This window comes from Typopeltis vanoorti, chromosome 13 (assembly GCF_054136105.1).
Source record: "Typopeltis vanoorti isolate ZY-2024b chromosome 13, IOZ_Tvanoo_1.0, whole genome shotgun sequence".
Lineage (NCBI taxonomy): Eukaryota > Metazoa > Arthropoda > Arachnida > Uropygi > Thelyphonidae > Typopeltis > Typopeltis vanoorti.
In genome coordinates, this window is record NC_143561.1 from 106,504,514 (window position 1) to 106,526,814 (window position 22,301).

Here is a 22,301-nt window from a genome sequence, read left to right on the forward strand (position 1 = left end):
TAGTTTTTTAACCTCTATAGGTACTGCCAACCACAGATGTACTCCTTGACATTTCTTGCATATCGCAGAAGAAGACGAATCCATTCCAGTAATAGTGTAATCAATGATGAGTGTTCATTATTACACATCAGAAAATTAGCTTCACTTTTATGAAAATTCTAGTTTTTAAACTGGTAACTATTTTCCTTGTACAACAGTTGGAAAATTTTACGTATAAAGTATGTGATTTCATGTGTTGGTGACAAATTCGTACATTACCTTATTCCTTTCTCCCCTTCATCATGAATTGACTCTTCTTAGCACTGTGTCAGCCAGGATTCTCACATGTGTGGTCGGACAGCAAAACTCCCATAAAAGTTTTTATTTTTTTGACATTAAACCCCACCCAACAATGACAAATCACTGAGTTTTTAGTTCAACATTTTTCTTTATAAAAAAAAAAAATTTATTAACATTATCAAAATATACAAATTATAAGTGTATTCCATATATGGAGTACAAGTTTCCTTGTTTCTTTTGTAGTTAGGTCTTGACTTGTGGAAAAGAAATATGATAGAACCCCTTAGGATTAACCTTGTTCACTTATTACTGGAAGCAATCAAAAGGTTAGTTAATTAGTTTTCAAGATAAATGATAAAATATTCATAGTTTAGAGAAATGATAGTCCAGTGGATTGTTAACTCACCATGGAAAGGTAATGAAGATTGTATAATTATATTTCGAGCCTGTCCAGTAATTTTTACTCTGCAAATTGTTAGGAAAGATTGATTTACTTTGTGTTATAATTTCTTGTCTATCACAATTTATGTGGAGTAAATAAACAATTTTCCATGTGAAGAGAAAACATAAAACATTTTAATATTTAGAAAAAATTTTTCTCCCCAATCATAATGTCAAACTTTTATATTTTGAAATGTTGTAATCCTGTGTGCACCTGGTTTTCAATGAAATAATCCACCCTAGATGTAAGTTGACTATTGCTGCTATAGATTATTGTACTGGCACCGTGGGGTCCGAAGACAACGTGGTAGATCCAAACTATTCACACAATCTATCATACCTCTCCTTAAACCCATCGACATACAGTGCTAACAACTGACTCAGCTAACCCATTCCATTTATTCACAAATCTCCAAGCAAAAAATCTAGTCCTCATGCCTCTACTAACCACACTTTAACTCAACTTCCAAGAATGACCTCTTGTTCTGCTCTGCCCCCCTCTAGTCAAGTACTGAAACATTTCCCCGCCATCAATCCTATAAAACCCTTTAAGTAACTTATATGTTTCTATCATATACCATCTTTTTTTTTGCCTGTCAACCAAATTCTGCAGTTCACTCATCCTCAATCTATCTTCATAGGAAACATTCCACAAACCACTCACCATATTGGTCACTTGCCTCTGAATACTCTCCACCACTTCCTCATCACCACTTCCTCAACTCAGGAGACCAGACCTGCAGTAATCGAGAAGTGGGTGTATCAAGGCCTTATAAAGAGGAATAACAACTTCATTTTCTTTACTTGTTAGTGTGTTTTTCAATAGCCAAGTAATCTTATGAGCAACTTTAACAATATGTCCTCTAAACTTCAACTCTGTGTACCACCCCTAAATCCCTGCCTTTATCTATTTTCTATTTCCTGGAGTACAGATCCATCAATGTGGTACACAGTTTGTAATCTATTTATCCCAAAGTGCATAATTTTACATTTCTCTACATTAAATTAGGACCAATTATATTTTGCCCATACTGACAGCCTGTTTAAATCCTCCTTCAAGCTCTCCACATCACTTGATTCACTATTACTTAATTCTGCATCATCAGCAAATACCTGAATATTTCCCTTTGAGGTTATTTTCTATATCATTTATGTACCAATTAAACAGTAGTGGTCCTAGCACTGAACCTTGTGGTACACTACTAGTTACCTTCTTTTGCCTAGGCTGTGCTTCTCTGTATACAACTTTTTGATATCTGTTCAGCAGCTACCCTCTTATACACATAAACAGTGTTATATCCATCTCCATTTGTTGTAATTTGCATAAGAGTTCCATATGCTATTCTGTCAAATGCCTTTGTAAAATCCAGCAGAATCACTGTGCACTCGTTTCCTTTATCTGACTCAGCTGTCACTATTATCAAAAGTTAGTAAATTACTAAGACATGACCAACCCTTTACAAAGCCATGTTGCCCCTCATAAAGTATCATATTCTTATCCACCCATTCTTAAATTCTCTTTTTTACCAATTTTTCCTGCACTCTTGAGATACTGATTGGTCTATAATTTGCCACTACAATCTTAGAACTTCTCTTATGCAAAGGAAATTTTGTCCTCTTCCTGCTCCCTTGGAACTGTGCCAGATCTGAAATAAGACTAACAGCCTAGTCAGAAGCATTGTCAATCCTGAATGATATATACACGTAACCATAAGAAAGATATTTATTTAACCAAATATTTCGGTCTGGAAATAACAGACCATCTTCAGTGGTATTACAAGAACAGTTTAAAAAAATACAAGCTAGCATACTAACAATAGATCATTAAAAATAGAACACACCACGTGATGTTATACCACTAAGTATGAAACGGAATATTTTGAAGTAGAGACATGATTGAAAAAAAAATAAATAAAAAAATAATGAGTAATCTTGATTAGACTTTCCCAGATTTTTGATATAGATATACAGTCATTACGATTCAGGTTGGGATGATGGAGCCTCCACGCTTTCCTTGAACAAACGTTCGAACCTATAACGGGATCTATGTATGAGGCAAGTCCTGGACCAGGAGATGCTGTGGTCAGTTTCAATCCCGTGTTGAGCCAATCCAGACTTTTCTGGTTTGTTGTGAAGAATGGAGGATTGATGTTCTTGGATTCTTTTTTCAAGAGAACGTCCAGTCTGTCCAAAATAGGAGAGATCACAGTTGCAAGGAATTTGATAAACTCCAGGAAGAGATAAAGTTGAGCATTTGTCTTTAGGAAAAAGAAAACGAGAAGACAATTTGTTAATAGGTGAATACGTAGTTTTTAAATCATATTTCTTTAAAATTCTTGTGACAGGTTCTGAAATACCGGAGATATGAGGAATAGGCACTTGACTTATTGAAACTTTGTTGTTTTGTGGAGGATTATAAGAATTGAGAAGATGTTGAGTACTTTTTTCAGAAAAACCATTGAGTTTCATGTGTTGTTGGATAGTAGAAAGTTCTTTCTGTAAATAATCAAAAGTAGGACAATTAGTTTTGGCTCTTTTGATGAGGCATTTTATAATTCCTGTTTTTTGAGATGGATGATGGGCTGATTCTTTAAGAATATAACGACCTGTGAATGTTGGTTTCCTGTATACTGTAGTTGTAAGAATATTTGAAGGTGACCGGATGATGAGAACATCTAAAAAAGATAACTGGTTGTTTTCTTCCATTTCCATAGTAAACTTTATACGATGATGCAAGGAATTAATACTGTTTAAAAAAGAAGGTAAAGAGTTTTTGCTGTGAGGCCAAATAGTAAAGATGTCATCTATATATCTTACCCAAAAAGATGGTTGAGGAAAAATAGATGAGAAGAGGACTTTTTCTAAATGTTCTAAATAAAAGTTGGCTACAAGGTAGGTTACAAGCAAAGATCAATTTCTTAAAAAAGTGCCGCGACAACAAGATTATTCCCAATTTCGCTAAGATTAAAGAAACAGTAAAATCTCCTGGAGCTCATAATATTTACTGGAACACTAGTTTATCTCTAATCCGTAATCAACTTAAAGTTGCTAAACGGGACTTTGCTATTCACAGTCATAACATTTCTGATCTGCGCACCTATATTTCCACAAATTTGGATCCACATCTTTCTCGCATAGTTTTAAATGTGGCTAAACGTTCTACTCAACATGCTTATAATAAACTAAGTCAACATCTTAACTGTAAATATGAAGCTCTTTCGTATTTACGGTAATAATGTGGGTACTACGGTCGATTTTCTTGAGTTTATGGGATAAAAAAACAGAGCTTCCGGGAGGAAAAACCCGCTTGCTCGTGCCCGAGATTGACTATCTCAGGAATCGGTTGAAGAAAGGCTTAGAAAAAGTCCTCCAGTCGGTGACTAGAGTTGAACTTAAGTCTAACTTCAAGCAACCAAGCACAGAGGATGCAAGCCCCACTTCCATTGAGCTACACAGGCCATAGAGAAATTCCTCTACTATAATTTTCACATTCAGCTTTTTTCGCTTTTGTATAGATGGGAACTGTTAGAACTCTATTCCAGTCATCTGGAATTCGACCTTTTGACCAGTCCCTCAGAATTATGCAGTGTAGCCACTGCAAACTTTTATACCTTCATACTTTAGCATTTGTGGACAAATATCAATTTCAACTACCTTTCCACATTTCAAGTTTTGGATGGCTTTTTTTACCTTAAGTTCTGATATGTACTCCTCTTTGGCTATGATTCGGTTTCATCTTGACTGTTGTGCACAGATTTGGTCACCTGGGTTTCTTGGGAATCAGAAAGTGGTAGAGAGGATTCAGACAAGCGACAAAGCTGGTGACTGGTCTGTGAAATTGCTCCCTATGAGGATAGGCTGAATGCTTTTGGGTTATAAATTTTCTTTGGTAGGCAGAAAAGAGAGGACATGATAGAAATGTATGAGATGCTACCCCCCTCCCCTCCCCTCCTGTTCCGGGTGGTAGGCCGGTTCTCCTCGAATTCTGATGACTCGAATTTTTAAGACTATTAAAGGGGGTATGCCTCCTTTCCGAGGTTTTGGCATCCCCCGGCCAAGTTCCGGACTGGTAGGCCGGTTCTCCTTGAATTCTGATGACTCTAATTTTGAAGACTCAAAAGGGGGTCCCCCCCATGCCTAGGGCACCCAACCCCTTAAGTTCCAGTAACTGGTAGGCCTGTTCTTCTTGAATTCTGATGACTCAAATTTTGAAGACTTGACACTCAGGGTAGCCACGAGTTTCAAATAACTTGACAAAAAAATTACAAAAAAAGCCTTATCATTTTATATTATACAGTGGATTAAATAGATTTTTATAAAATTGATTTCTAGTATGTAATGTCACTGCTTGTTTAGCTTACATCTTTCAAAGTAATTACTCCAGGCATCTAGGATATTCTTATCTACAGTTTTCATGTTGCCGTCATCAACCTTGATTCCTTTTACATTACTCTTTCCTCTGTTTCTAAGCTTTTTCAATAACCTCCAGAATATTTTGCCACCTTCCTGATATTTATTTCTATATTCTTCCCATGACATTTGTTTGTCTACTTTTACACATAGCTCTCTTACAATTTTTCTGTGTATTCTTTTAGCCCATCTGCTGACTTATGTTTTTGGTATGCTTTCTTTTTTTCCAGGAGTGCTTGAGGGTCAAATATGTATAACTGAGAGGAGAACTCCACATAGCCTTTAAAGGAATGCAGAAAACCGACCAGGGCTTCTGACTTAATGTCCAATCCTCACATTCTCGTGGTGCACCCTGTTGGGTATCTACCTGATTACTGAACGAAAGAGGATGGGCTGGAAATTTGGGATTTAGCCGACCAAATTGTATTCTTATTGGTTAAATCAAAATACAAAATGATGATACAACATGGCAAAATTTCATGCCAGCTGGGGCGTCTCCCGGTTAAACAAGGCCTGCGTTGTTTTCGCCAGGGAACCAGGGCAAACAGTGAAAAGTCAGCTACTGGAATAAATCTGAAAACACACCTCAGCTCAACATCACCAGAGTTAAAGATCGGTACTATCAGCATAAGAAGCCTGAATGGCAAAGAAATGGAGCTAGCTGAAGAATTTGATGAGTATCCGATCGACAATAGGGGTGATTTAAACAAAAATTAAAAAAACTGGTGAAATTTTTCTGAGCAAAAAATACAAAATGTTATATTCAGGCAATGACAATCAAGGAAAAGAAGGAGTAGCCATAGTATTCAACACAAAATACAAGGCTAATCTTCTTGAATGGCTGGCAGTCTCAAGTAGAGTAATGTGGGCAAATATCAGAATGGGGAACTGGACAAGGAGAATTATTTGTGTCTATGGTCCCACAGAAGGTTCTAGTAAGGTAGAAGTGGAGGAATTTTTTGATGCTTTAGAAAAAGCAACTGACACAATGGAAAAGGAAAAGTTGGTCCTTGTTGGGGATCTAAATAGCAGATTAGGAAATGATTGTAAGACATACAAAAATATTTTGGGAAAATTTGGAGAAAAGAGCAAAGCTAATAATAATGGCAAATATCTGTTTAGATTTCTGCTGAGGACATGGACTGGTTATTACTAAACACCATGTTCCAACATAAAAATGTACAGAAATTCACATGGAGAGAAGAGGCAAGGAATCAGAAAATCTCATTGACTATGTTATTGTTGATAATGATATTTTCTCCCTGGTGGAGGACACCAGAGTGTACAGAGAATTTGAAATTGGAAGCGATCACTATCTAGTCTTGAGCAGGATAAAATTGAATTTCATATTGAAAAGAATAACATGTAAGAAAGTTTTAAAGCGAATGAAAGTTGAGCAACTCATAGATGTGAACTGTACACTAAAATACACAAAGATTATTGAAGAATAAAAATGAAAGACTTTGAGAACAGGAACCAAACCTTGGAGATTCAGTGGCAAGTTTTGAAGAAAACCCTGATTGATTAAGCTATGGTGAAGTTGTCTGCAAGGATAGAAAAATTAGATCTCCATGGTGGACACAGGAAGTTAAAGAGGCAGTGAAGGAAAAGAAGAAAGCATATCAAAAGTTCCTGGCAAATAAGTCAGCTTGTGCTCTTAGAGAATACAGAGACAAATGTAAGAAAGTTAAATACTGTGTAAAACTAGCTAAACAAGTCATGGGAGGACTTTGCCAAGAACATAGAAATTAAATATCAAGTAGCTGGCAAAATATTCTGGAGGTTGTTGAGAAGCTTAGAAATGGAGGAAAGAGTGCAGTAAAAGGAGTTAGAGATGATAAAAGTGACATGAAAATGGGAGAAAAAGGTTTCCTTGAAGTATGGAGTAATTACTTTGAAAAACTGCTAAATGAAACAAGCAGTGATGACAGCACAGTGGTAAAAAAAACACTGACCAGGCATGCATTCAGGAACACATATCCATACTTGAAGTAGAAAAAGCCATCAAAGGCTTGAAATGGTGAATGGCAGCAGGAGTAGATGACATTCGACCAGAAATGCTGAAGTATGGTGGTATAAAATTCGTACAGTGGCTGCACTGCATAGTTTGCATAGGATGCCTGGACAGAGGGACGAATTCCTGATGATTGGAGTAGAGCTCTCATAGTACCCATATATAAAAAGGGAAATAAAACTGAATGTGAGAATTACAGAGGTATTTCACTACTGAGTGTTCCTGGTAAGATATATGCAAGTATACGTCAGAAACGGTTCAGAAGAATTGTGTTGAAGAAAAGCTTGGTGAAGAACAAGCTGGATTCAGGTCAAATAGAGGCTGTCAGGATCAGATCTTCACAAATAGTGAAGAAATCATTGGAATATAACAAAGATCTGTATTTCAGTTTTGTCGATTTGGAAAAGGCATATGACAAGGTGCCAAGAGAGAAGCTATTCAATATGCTACAGTTATATGGTGTCAGTGGGGCATTATATCAAGCAATACTTAGTCTTTATTTGAGTTGTGAGTCAGCAGTTAGAATTGAAGTACAGGAAGATGGTTTAATGTTAAATCTGGTGTGAAACAAGGATGTACATTATCTCTTTATTCATTATCTATATGGATCACATTATGAAGGAAAGTGGTATTAAACATGATATCATAATTGGAGATGTTAATGTCAGCTCTTTGCTTTATGTGGACAATGTTATACTTCTAAATAAATCTGCCACAAGTCTGCAAGATCCACTTACTAAATTTGAATAATTGTTGTAATTGATATGGTATGATGGTCAGCAATAAAAAGACAAAGACAATGAAAATAGGCAGCATCATTGAAAATGTCAACTATGTTGGTGCGATTTTTACTGAAGATGGTAAATTAAATATAGAAATAGACAACATAATCAACAAAGCTGGTATGGTAGGAAGTCAACTGAATATATTCATATGGAATAAGAGAGAAATTAGTCGGAATACTAAATTAGCTGTATACAAGACAGTGTTCAAACCAGTTTTAACTTATGGATCTGAGAGCTGGGTCAGAAGTAAAACACTTGACCAAGGACTAGAGACTGCAGATATTAGAGTCCTGAGAAAGATTAGAGGCATAAACAGATGGCATCAATGGCAATATCATATTAAAAATGAGGATATTAGGAAAGAACTTGATGTTGTCTGCATCCAGGAATGCATTAGCAGAGCTAATCTCAGGTGGTATGGTCACTTAAACAGAAAGATTAGCGAAACAAGTATTCTCTGCCAGGTTGGCAGGAAAACGACCCAGAGGAAGACCAAGATATAGGTGGATTGATACGTACAAAGTACCTTAGACGATAGAAATGTAAGATCTGATAATGTTGGAGTCTTGACAAGTTACAGACTTATCTGGAGGAAAATTGTAGATAAGAAGTTGGTAATGATGTAAATTTTTCATGTAGTACTATCATATCCTGTACACCCATTGAGGGTACATGGCAGAAATTTGATGATGATTTCTTTTTTTCCAGAACTGCTTCTTTAACTTCTTGTGTCCACCATTGTTTCTTATTTTTATATCCTTACAGTCAACTTCACTACATTCCTACCTAAATTAATCATTTTCTTCAGAGTTTAAATCTTTCTTTTCAATTTGTTTTCAATATCCATTTTTATCCTGCTTAACACTAAGGAATGTTCACTTTGAATTTTAAATTCTCTGTACACTTGTATCTTGAACTTGCATGAAGATATCACTGTTGGTAAGAATGTAGTCGATGAGGTTTTTCTTATTTCTTGGATCTTCTCCCATGTGCACACCATATTAGAACATGATGTTATTTAAAAATACTGAAGTTATTATCCTTCTTTATAAGACTGTGATTCGGCCGCATCTTCACTATTGTTCACAAATTTGGTCACCTGGGTTTCTTGGGAATCAGGAAGTGGTAGAGAGGATTCAGACAAGCGACAAAGCTGGTGACTCGTCTCCGAAATGCTTCCTGTGAAGATAGGCTGAATGCTTGTGGGTTATAAATTTTCTTTGATAGGGGGACATGATAGAAATATATAAGATATTAAATGGATTTTATAAAATTGATGCAAAGTAAATTTTCTGTATATGATAGTCAGAGAATTGGGAGTTATCTGTGGAAGTTGTGTAAGAGTGTGGTTAGAAGTGTGCGCATGTGATTTTTTGTGTGGAGTGGCGAATGAGTGAAATTGATTGTCAGAATTATAAGTTTCCTGATGGAGAATGAGTTTAAAGAGAGCTATGATATGTATTGTGTGTAAAATATTTAGTTTGGGTCCCCAGCGAATGATCTCCAGACTCCAGTGGAGATACGCTATAATAATATGGTATCTCCATAATAATAATAACACTGAAAAACAAAATAACTCAGTAATAACACTGGACAACAACATTTTCCAAAAGTCATGCCCCCCCTCCCCAGATTAATTTAGTCATTTCTTATAGATTTCGAGGTTCTGAACACAAATATGACAATGAAAATGCAAAATTGGCTATGCATTGTGAGAGAGAGAACCACAATAGTAACTTATATAATAGAGTAATATGTACTTCTCGCATATACCAATAACTGTCTGCTTCTACGTCCAATGTCGCTTGCCAGATGATCTGCTCAGGATCATCTCTAGCGAGCATCCAACAGTAATCAGCCAACATGGATTGGAATACCTTCCCTGATATTGTTTCTCCATTGTTGCAATTTCCTGTTGGAAACATTCACCGTGCTCATCACTAACCATGTCACAGTTGTTGGGAAAGAATTCCAACTGGGAATGGAGAAAGTGTATTTTTAAGGACATATTGCAGCCAAGTTTGTCAAGCAGAATCAAGTCCTCAACCAATTCTTTGTAGTTTTCTTCCCTGACATTTCTGAGGAAGTTAGTTGAAACCAGACAAAATGCATCCCAAGCTTTTTTTTTTCAGCTTGTCGAACATCTCGTCAATGAAGAGCTCTCAGATCTGAGGATCCACAAAAACTGCCATTTCAATTTTCACTTCACTGAGTTGAGGGAAATTGTCAGCCAATTACTTAAAAGCTGATCCAGTCTGATATATAGCTTTTATGAATTTTTTTTACCAGATCACATTTGATTTGTAGAGGTGGTAGCAGAATTTTGTGTGTTTCTGCCAGTGCTGGGTGTTGCACATTCTTCTCTCTGACCTTCAGAGATTTCCTCGCAGACCAGTCTCTCTTCACATAGTGCAAAGGCATATTGCACAATATGTTGCAATTAGGAGATTGAAATACAGCGTTGCCAATGTATGCAATGCAGACTGAGTCTTTCCTAAACAAGAGCCAGTCGACAGATTTTGTCATTTTCGTCTTCAGCACATTGAAATTAGTAAAGAATTGCTATTTTCATTTCAACGGCAAATTGGGCGTTGTCCAGTATAATCAGATGATAAATGGTGCAAAACTGACGGCATAGTTTTGTTATATATTAAGAGGAGTTTGGTTGGTTTAAGTTGAAGGTGAGATTAAATAGCGTCTTTTTGATTATGGCATCCTGATTGGTTCTTATTGCAGGAGATTTGGAGCAAGCACCGTAATTTTGTTTAGTTTCCTTGGAAACCAATGATGGCAACCTTTTTCAATTTCAGGGGTGTGTTTAGATTGCATTTCATGCAGTGATATTCCAGTAGTGGGATTTTTGTTGATATTGGCATGTTTTTGTTTGCATTTCATCTTAGTGGTGGAATATAACTGTTCTGGTATGAGGATATTGTGATGTTGATAATGTTCTAATAAACAAGACTTTTAAAAAAGAAATAGTCAATCCAAAATTTAACTACCAATCAGATATAATACCTGTTCCTTTGGATCAACTGTTCATTACAAAATGTTCCATGCTGCTAGCCCATTAGCGACTGAGTTGAAGAATGCTGATATTGTCCACTAAGCCAAATTGACAAGCTTTTTAGTCAGAGATCTGCTGGATATTCCCCCTTTCCCTTAATTAAAAAAAGGTTAAAAAACACTAAGCACAAATGTCAAAAGCTAAATCTCATAATTATGCAAGAAGTGTTACATTGTGCCTAATAATTCACTGAAGGTTTCCTTTATCATCTTCCTCTTCCACACATACACAATGGCAACTTCATTGGTATTTTGGCATTTGTCTTGCATGATCTAGAAAATCATGCATGGTGACAAATGTAATAGTTTCCTGACCTAGAAGATCATTGCATATATGTGTTTATTAAAATAGTAGTATGAAATTATTCTTAGTTGCATATTTATATTGTTGGCTTCATTAGTCTTCATGAAATATATAAAAGAAAATAACACTAGTTAGCTTTGAAATGACAGTGAAAAGAATGACTTCTGAATAATATTGGATTGTTGAGTTTTTTTCGAGGATCATATAAATCCTTGGGGAAAGTAGAGCTGTATAGGGATGTGTGTGTTTAGGCACTTTTCAGGTGAGTAAGTGTGAGAATGACTTAAAAGGCCAATTGTAGTAACCAGTTTGAATGGGTAGTTTTGGGACTAAGGGGTTACTGTACTTTATGTATATAACTGCCAGAATCATCAGGAATAAGACAGAGGATTTTTGGTGTTGATTAGTGCAACCGCTCCAAAAAGTTATAGGCATTAGTGGGACTCGGTTGATGGAGGATGATGTAATTACAAGTATAGAATGCAAAGATAGAATAGGATGAGGGTGCTACTGATGATAATAAATAAATTGCAGCCAAAATCTATCTTCCACATCTATCCTCAGCATGAGGATAGACGAAGGCAATGCATTTGATGCAATATGGTATAAGGTAGGGAACAACAGGACAAAGTGCACTTTAGTTAATTAGTGCTTCATGCTAGCAGTGCAAGGAAAGATGTAGATATGACTTACATTAGCAAATTACTATGACGAATGTAGGCAGAGTAATTATTATGGGGAAAAGAGCAAAGACATAAATTGGAAGTAGAATAGATCACATGGTATGAAAGAATTTATACAGTTGAGAGATAATTACTCGAAATATGATGGAGAGGACTCTGGATTTCAAAGTACTGGATCTGGTGATAGTGTCAGAGGATCTGTTTATAAACCCTGCCTCTGACTTGACAAACTTATCATGCAATGTTGACTTTGAGTTGGCCAAACATGCAGAATAAATCTTCATTTAAGAAGGATATATGTGGAACTACAGGATAGGTGATTGTGACTTGTGACAAGCTTAGAAGGCAGTGCCATAGCATTACATAGAGGAAAGCAATTTCAGGCTATTCTCAAGCTCAGGCAGATAAATCAGGTAAGGATTAGATGGATGCATAGCATCATTTAAGCAAGAGCTGAAAAAAAATGTTATTGAGGGTATATAAGGAGGTGACTAGAATGATATGGAAGGCAAAATCACTTTGTGAGAGGAGGTCAGCTGAGAAGACCAAAGGAAATTTCAGATTTCTTTTTGCCATGTTGATGAGTAAAAAGAAGAATGACCGAAGTATAGCTTTAATGAGTGTTGATGGTAGGAAAGTGACAAATGCTAATTTCTTCTCAGAAATTAGCAGACTAATTTCTTATGAGAAGAAATAAACCAGTCAGGCTAATTGCAAAAGAAAATTCCAAAGAATGCTTTTGCTATGTGGTGAGTAAAAGGAAAAATGACACTCGAATGATAACTTTAATGAATACTTGGTAAGGAAGTGAAAGAAGCAAATGAAATAGTTGATATATTCACTAGTCGATAGTAATCACTTTTCAAGGGATTCACGTGGAAATCTTGCACTGGCAAAAATTGATGTGGGAAGAGTAATAAATGAATTGGAAGTACTTCGGATATTGCATAATATCACTACGAATACGAGATTAGATGCATATATCTAATCCCATCCAGATGGAACAGGCTAGCTTCTTATGATAAGAAATTAGCGAAGCAGGCCAAAGGAAATTTCAAAGACTTATTTTTCTGCTGTGGTGAGTAAAAGGAATTTTTATGAGGACTTAACTATGGGAACGTAGATTGAAAGGAACACATGGAAGTAAGGAAATAGAGTTTATACTGTTAGTAGGGAATAATTACTTCAGACAGCACGTGATGGAATGTACTAGGGGTTTCAGAGTGCTAGATCTAGTAATTGTTTCAGAGAATTTGTTTATAACCAAGATGACCACGTTGCCACCAGTTGATGAGTGATCATATGGTCTTGAACTGGGAAGTGGCTAAATGTTTGGAAGCTTCAGTCAAGACAGACCATATAAGGATAACTTTATTTTAATTACTATTTTAAATCTGACGAGCTGTAATTAAACAGCTCATCAGATTTAAAACTCTGCAGGATACCTGTCATATTTACCAGTGCTGTGGAATTACAGGGCTGGTAAGTATGACAAACTTAGAGGAGATTGCTTAGAGCAGTGCCACGAGAAACCTCAAAGCCTGGATGTTGAAAGTGCATGGGAGAAGATTATGAGAAGGCTAGGGAATTAGCAGTGTCTTTGACTACATTGTTTAATTTAAGTCTCAGCTCTTGGTTTGTCCCAAGAGTGTGGAAAGTAAAGGGGAGGGGAAATAGAATACTCCTTGACAGATGTAGCAAATTACTGACTGATCATCATCTCAGGAGTCATGATCAAGGTATTGGAGAAATTGGTTAAGAGCAAAATACAGGAATGGGTAGACAAGGATGGAATACTATATGGAGGAACAACATGGTTTTGCAAAGAGTAAGTCATGCCTCAATAACTTGCTCACCGGTTGTAATACAGTTACAACTGAGGTGGATAAAGTAATGGGTTTTATAGTGATACTGCTGGACTGCAAAGGCTTTTTACAGGATACCATGTGGAATTATAATCAATAAATTGTAGCACATGGGAATGGATATAAAGCTGAAGTGGATAAGAGGATGGTTGATGGAGAAATACCAGGCAGTAGTTTATTCAGGAGCAGAGTCCAGTAGATGGCCTGTGACTAGTGGTATCCCACAGGGCTCTTTTCTTGAGTCACTACTATTTAATTTGTACATGAATGATACAGGAATTGAGAGAAACTATTCAGTTGTTTGCTAATGATGTAAACTTGGGTAGAGCAATAGTCAATAAAGATGTTAAAATTCTGCAGGAGTATTTAAATAGACTGGCAGTGTGGACAAAGTGAATGGATGTCAGTGCAATGTGGCCAAGTGTAAGGTTATGCAGTTTGTGGCAAAAAGATTACCAAGTATTGATGGAATTGTACTCCAGAAAATTGCTGAAGCCAGGGATTTGGGATGTTATTGGATAGGAAGTTGAAGTTTAGAGGGCATATTGCAACAGCTCATGAGATTGCTTTGGTTATGAGCAGAGATGAGCAGGTTATTATATCTTTTTATAGGGCATTGATAAGATCCCCATCTTGACTACTCTACACATATCTGGTCACCTGGATTTCTTGGGAATGAGGAGGAGGAGGTGAAGAGGGTCCAGAGAGAAGTGACAGATGGTCACAGGTCTATGGAGTGCGCTTTAGATTGAAGATTGGTGGCTTACAGAAATTGGTTGATAGGCAAAAAGTGGTGATATGAGTCATACAGACAGATTGCTGAAGAGTTTTTTACAAGATTAATACAGAGGAAATTTTTTCCAAACAGATCTGGTGGTTGGGAGAACTAGTGGCCATCCTTTATCACCTCCCATGCACTTTCAACATCCAGGCCTTGCAGTTTCTAATGCCATGGCACTGCTCTAAGCAATCGCTAGTGGTGCAGCACACCACTGGTGACATTCCTCTTTAGGGATATCTCTCTTTCTCATGCACAGCTTGGTGACACCTATCAGACAGCCAATCTGTAATCCAACTTACTAATCTACTATTCAACCCTACCTGTCCCATTTTAATTGCCCACTTGTCATGCGGCAATCTATCAAAGCCTTTTGCAAAATCTAAATATATTATGGTGTATACATGTCCCCTTGTCCAATGCATTTGTCACCTTGTATTGTATGGATAATGTTAGTGTGGGTCTCTTGCAGTGACTGGAATGAAGAAATACTGAAAAGGTTAAATAGAAATAGGAAAACCTCATTTTATAACTACATGACAAGATACTTTAAAAAACAAGAAAATTAGAAGGTTTATTTTATATAAGGTACCCATAAATAACTATGCATACAGTCAGCTCTGATTACATCAAACTTGCAGAGTCTACAAGAATAGTTTAGACCAGATAGTTTGCTACACCGAATTTCTTTTAGCATGTCATTGTCAGAGATTTTGGCGGAGAATTTTTAATACAATCATCGTCATCATCATCATCAAATTCCTGCCATGTACCCTCAAGGGGTGTACAGGATATGACAGTACTACATGAAAAAATTACATCATTACTAACTTCCTATCTACAATTTTCCTCCAAATCAGTCTGTTACTTGTCAAGACTCCAACATTATCAGATCTTATATTTCTATCGTCTAAGGCACTTTGTACCGTATCAATCCACCTATATCTTGGTCTTCCTCTGGGTCGTTTTCCTGCCAACCTGGCAGAGAACACTTGTTTTGCTAATCTTTCCTCTCCCATTCTATTTAAGTGACCATACCATCTGAGATTAGCTCTGCTAACACATTCCTGGATGCTGACAATGTCAAGTTCTTTCCTAATATCCTCATTTTTAATATGATATTGCCATTGATGCCATCTGTTCACGCCTCTAATCTTTCTCAGGACTCTCATATCTGCGGTCTCTAGTCTTTAGTCAAGTGTTTTACTTCTGACCCAGCTCTCAGATCCATAAGTTAAAATTGGTTTGAACACAGTCTTGGATACAGCTAATTTAGTGTTCCGACTAATTTCTTTCTTATTCCATATGAATTTATTCAATTGACTTCCCACGATACCAGCTTTGCTGATTCTGTTGTCTATTTCTATATTTAGTTTACCATCTTCAGTAAAAATTGTGCCTAAGTAGCTGAAATGTTTTACTTGTTCCACAGGGTCTCCATTCACAACGCAGTTGACATTTTCAATGATTCTGCCTATTTTCATTGTCTTTGTCTTTTTATTGCTGACCTTCATACAATATCTATTACAACAGCTATTCAATTTAGTCAGAGAATCTTGCAGACTTGTAGCGGATTTATTTAGAAGTATAACATCATCCGCATAAAGCAAAGAGCTGACATTAACATCTCCAATTTTGATATCAGGTTTAATACCACATTCCTTCATAATGTGATCCATATAGATAATGAATAACAGAGGGGATAATGTACATCCTTGTCTCACACCAGATTTAACATTAAACCATCTTCCTGTACTTCCTTCAATTCTAACTGCTGACTCACAACTCAAATAAAGACTAAGTATTGCTTGATATAATGCCCCATTGACACCATATAACTGCAGCGTATTGAATAGCTTCTCTCTTGGCACCTTGTCATATGCCTTTTCCAAATCGACAAAACTTAAATACAGATCTTTGTTATATTCCCATGCTTTCTCGACTATTTGTCGTAAAGTGAAGATCTGATCCTGACAGCCTCTATTTCGCCTGAATCCAGCTTGTTCTTCACTAAGCTTTTCTTCCACAATTCTTCTGAACCGTTTCTCAAGTATACTTGCATAGATCTTGCCAGGAACACTCAGTAGGGAAATACCTCTGTAATTCTCACATTCAGTTTTATTTCCCTTTTTATATATGGGTACTATGAGAGCTCTACTCCAATCATCAGGAATTCGTCCCTCTGTCCAGGCTTTCTGAACTATGCAGTGCAGCCACTGTAAGACTCTTATACCACCACACTTCAGCATTTCTGGTCGAATATCATCTACTCCTGCTGCCTTTCCACATTTCAAGCCTTTGATGGCTTTTTCTACTTCAAGTATGGATATGTATTCCTGACTGCATGCCTGGTCAGTGTTTTTTATCACTGTGCTGTCATCACTGCTTGTTTCATTTAGCAGTTTTTCAAAGTAATTACTCCATACTTCAAGGATATCTTTTTCTCCTGTTTTCATTTCACCTTTATCATCTCTAATTCCTTTTACAGCACTCTTTCCTCCATTCCTAAGCTTCTTCAACAACCTCCAGAATATTTTGCCACCTTCTTGATATTTATTTTCTATATTCTTGCCAAAGTCCTCCCATGACTCTTGTTTAGCTAGTTTTACATGGTGTTTAGCATTCTTGCATTTGTCTCTGTATTTTCTAAGAGCACAAGCTCACTTATTTGCCAGGAACTTTTGATATGCTTTCTTCTTTTCCTTCACAGCTTCTTTAACTTCCTGTGTCCACCATGGAGTTCTAATTTTTCTATCATTGCAGACAACTTCACCACATGCCTCTCTGGCAGAATCAATCAATGTTTCCTTCAGAGTTTGCCACTGAATCTCCAAGGTTTGATTCCTGTTCTCAAACCCTTTCATTTTCTTTTCAATAATATTTCTGTATTTTAGTCTACAGTTTACATCTGAGAGCTGCTCAACTTTTATTCACTTTAAAACTTTCTTACATGTTATTCTTTTCAATATGAAATTCAATTTTATCCTGCTCAAGACTAAATAGTGATCACTTCCAATTTCAAATCCTCTGTACACTCTGGTGTCCTGCACCAGGGAGAAAACATCACTATCAACAATAACATAGTCAATGAGACTTTTCTTATTCCTAGCCTCTTCTCTCCATGTGAATTTGTGCACATTTTTATGTTGGAACATGGTGTTAGTAATAACCAGTCCATGTCCTGAGCAGAAATCCAACAGATATTTGCCATTATTATTAGCTTTGCTCTTTTCTCCAAATTTTCCCAAAATATTTTTGTATGTCTCGCAATCATTTCCTACTCTACTATTTAGATCCCCAACAAGGACCAACTTTTCCTTTTTCATTGTGTCAGTTGCTTTTTCTAAAGCCTCAAAAAATTCCTCCACTTCTACCTTAGTAGAACCTTCTGTGGGACCATAGGCACAAATAAGTCTCATTGTCCAGTTCCCCATTCTCATATTTGCCCACATTAGTCTACTTGAGACTGACTGCCATTCAAGAAGATTAGCCTCGTATTTTGTGTTGAATACTATGGCTACTCCTTCTTTTCCTTGATTGTTATTGCCTGAATATAACATTTTGTATTTATTGCTCAGAAAGATCTCACCAGTTTTGGTCTTTTTTGTTTCAGTCATCCCTATTATGTCGATCTGGTACTTATCTAATTCCTCAGCTAGCTCCATTTCTTTGCCATTCAGGCTTCTTACGTTGATAGTACCGATCTTTAACTCTGGTGATGTTGAGTTGGGGTTTGTTTTCAGATTTGTTCCAGTAGCTGACTTTTCGCTGTTCGCCCTGGTTCCCTGGCGAAAACAACGGGGGCCTTGTTTAACCGGGCGACACCCCAGCCGGCATGAAATTTTGTCATGTTGTACCATCATTTTTTATTTTGGTTTAACCAATAAGAATACAATTTGGTCGGCTAAGTCCCAAATTGCCAGCCCATCCTCATTCGTTCAGTATCAAAGTAGATACCCAACAGGGTGCACCACGAGAAGGTGAGGATTGGACATTAGGTCAGAAGCCATGGTCGGTTCTCCGTATTCCTTTAAAGGCTATGTGGAGGTCTCCTCTCAGTTATACAGCTTTGATCCTTAAGCACCCCTTTTTAATACAAATGATTTTTAATAGTGCGAGTCAGCTGTAAGCGTACAGATTGAACACAGAAAAAGATGGAATTTCCTTACTTAGTTATTTAAATAATGACACTCTTTGTGGTATTTTATTAATGAAGTACTTATTTAGACATGCATTGGTTTGTACATGCTAATAAAGAACTTTAATTATTTATTCTCAGCACAAAAGTAAAAAAATATATATTTTCATCCAGTCTTTCACCTAACAGTAACTTGATGTATTTTCAAGGATAAAGATAAACAAAGTAATTTGAGTAAGAATATAGAATATCAAGCAAGCATTTTGATACTCATCCTTGAAAATGTTCCAATTCCTGTTAGGCAAAATATTAGATAATACATTTTTTTTTTTTTTTCTGTATTCTGAATAAACCCTTAATATAGGTTATTAACAAATAACTTATGAAGATGATATAATTTATCTAATAGATATTCTTATTCTGCTCTGTTACTGTGTTGTCTTATTATTTGTAACAGTAACTTTTTGCAGTTACACTAGAGTAGGTTAAGTGCAAGTATTATTATTGTAAGAAATTGGGTTTTAGTTATTAGATGTTAAAACATACAAGGAAAACACCAATAGTTTCAGCCAGAGATAAGTGACTTCTTCAGGGTAAGTAAACAAAAGATGACAAGTGAGAAATACAAATTATTGTAAAAAACCGAGAGAAACATTTTTAACAACCAAAGTGTGAGGAACCAGTTAAGTGTGGCATACATCATCTGATTTATAGCATTGTTTGGAGATAGCAGTATATTTAGCAGTAGAATCTAATGAGAAGAATGGAAATGCATTTATTGAGCTGTTGTGGGACAACTTCCTCAAGCAGCATGTGACAGAAGGAGCTCGAGGTCAAAGAGTGTTAGATTTGATTATAGTGTCAGAGGGCGTTTCAGTTAAAGATGTAACTATTCTGCTTGTGGTTCGTGACAGTGATCATGCAGTACTCACTTGGGAAGTGAGTAAGTTTACGAATATTCTTCAGAAAATGTTACATGCTGAACTACAAAGCAGGGAATTATGATCAACTGAGAAGTATACTAAGTTCATTGGAATGGGATCAGTTGATGGATGGGAAGAATATCGACATTGCATGGGAAGCATTTAAACAATACTTAAATGATGCTATATCAGAGTGTGTCTCGAGAGAAGAATAAATAGGGTATTGCTCAGTAATGTAACACAACGTGTCACATTACTGGGCAATAGTGATTATATGGCACCTGGTGATGTTCAATAATAGATGAATGAACATAAGTCCGGTGGTAAGGCTTATATGTTGGCTATTCATAACTATATTTTTAAGGAAATTAACAGCATAGACTAATATATTAACCAAAATAAAGTTAGTTAATGCTTACAATATTTTGGCAATATTTTTGTTTGTCATCTTTAGGTTTATTTATCCTGAAAAAGCCATCCATCCCTTGGTGGTGAAACTAATTAATGCTTTCTTGTATATTATTGTGTTGTTAAGGAGCAATTAAAACCTAATGCTTGTACTAGTTGCCATAAAGGTTATTTTATCAATTACAGTAGGTATTTATCAGTGACATTGCATTCTGATTTAGGTTGATTTAGTTTTAAGGGTGCATAGTGCTGATGCGCTATGCACCCTTAAAACTTTCATACATCTATAAAAATGCAATCATACAGTCAAATTGATGTGAATTTTGCAGTATAGGTTGCATAAGCCACACGACATCACACTGAGATAAATGGACACATGATGGCACTGTTATTTATAGAAATTTATAAATATAATTTTCTATAAAATAGAAATTTCATTTAATAAAAATGAAACTCACAAAACAGCAACTCATGATAAATGACAACGTTCAATTGGATTACTGCACATAATAACTAATCACAGTTGCTAACGACTGCTGGGCATAGAATTTTAAAAATACTCAAAATCATTTACATTAAAAAAAAGACCACCTTTAAAATGTTTAGTGGATAAAAAGTGCTTTTTTCACATTACTTTAAAGTACTAAATTTCTCATTAATAAGTTTATATGCATTTTGATAAAAATAGCTGGAGAAATAAATAATTCTTTATTTCATTACCTGTTCCACTTTTTCAGTGATCGACTTGGTGACAGTCCAAACCAGCCCATTATTCATGGTGTTATTCATTCATTTGTTCATGTTGAAGAATACAAAAAGAAAGGTTCTTTAGAGGTAAGAAGTTACAGTTTATATAGCAGGTATATTTCTTTTTATGTTTTTCATTTTAAGTGAGAATAGTTTATCCCTTAAGTTTGTTTTGAATTCATATTAAGGGGGTGCTGGGATGAACTTACCAAGGTTTGCATCCTATGTGGAATGCTTCTTGGGCACAGAGCCAGCTGCAACGTTAACTAATTAAATTGTTTTTCATCACTGATATGCAAATATTGTAATTAAATCTTGTAACATCTTCATTTATGTAAAAGCCCCATTCTTGCCTTGAGGCTGTTGTTTTCTTTTTCCCTAATATCAGGGATCAACAAAATCGAAAATATGTAATTTAATTGCAATAAAAAAATAAAAGCTCATCATCAAATTCCTGATATGTACCCTCAAGGGGTGTAAATAAAAACTAAACATTTATAAACACAACATTTTAGATCACATGTTTAGCTATACAATGCAGTACTACTTTTACTTTGCATGTTTGTAAAGGCAGACCTAGAGCATCTTGTTCAACATCACTTAAAACAGTTGCCATGCTGATGTTCTATATAGTTGTTGTGTTGTTTTTCATTTTATACTGGAATATTTTATTTTAAATTTATCCTTATTAAAAGTGTACAGTATGCCAAAATGAAGTGATATTATAAAGAGTGATTTTAATAAAAAGAAACAGTGAAGACTAATACTAGAAGCAAAATATTAGATCATGGGCATGCATGCAGCCTGAAATGACTGTTAAAGATCTTTGTATGAAATATTAGAGAAGCATTCCAGTGGTGTGTATTATCATACATACTTAAATTGTACCTTATTTAAACTACTAACCATAGTTTAACATTATGTATATGAGAAATACACTCCCACTCTTGAGTTCTCTCTTTACTAGTGAACACTAGGAGTGAATTAACTTGTCAAGTTGGAATCCCACAAGGAATGCAAACCTGGTGAATTAATAAACATTTGTTTTGAAGTCATAATCGAACATTTTAAGGATTTCATTTTTGAAAAAAAAAAAACAGTATATATGAGTTTTATAATTATGTTCTATGTTTTATTTTCTCTATAAAAGAATAGTTAATATTTATGCCATAAAAAAGAAAATTTTAGTTTTGAGTATTACTGTATTTACATCTTTAAAAAAAAAATAAATAAAAAATCCTGAATATTACTACTTCAGCTGCTGGTTGGTATTTTATGAAATAAGCAATATTTTAGAAATAGTAGCTCTGCCTCAGCAGTCAGCTGAAAGCTGAGGTTACTCACTACTATTGAAAAAGAAAAGAAAGAACATTTCCCAAACATAAATACTGATATTTCTTTTGTTTGCTGATAAAGTATTTTTGTCAAAACTAATTGTCTAATTACTGCTAAGATTGCAA

General features: G+C 35.7%; 1 protein-coding gene across 2 annotated transcripts in view; it reads left to right on the forward strand.

Annotated features, from left to right (window-relative positions):
* The window catches only part of Cul2 (cullin 2), a 427,362-nt gene that overhangs the window by 174,648 nt on the left and 230,413 nt on the right, over positions 1-22,301 (forward strand). For both annotated transcript variants that reach the window (XM_090403159.1, XM_090403160.1), the window contains 2 exons: positions 523-605; positions 20,832-20,928. In XM_090403159.1, coding sequence (XP_090259285.1) covers positions 523-605; positions 20,832-20,928 — 180 coding nt within the window. The remainder of the gene's footprint in view (positions 1-522; positions 606-20,831; positions 20,929-22,301) is intronic.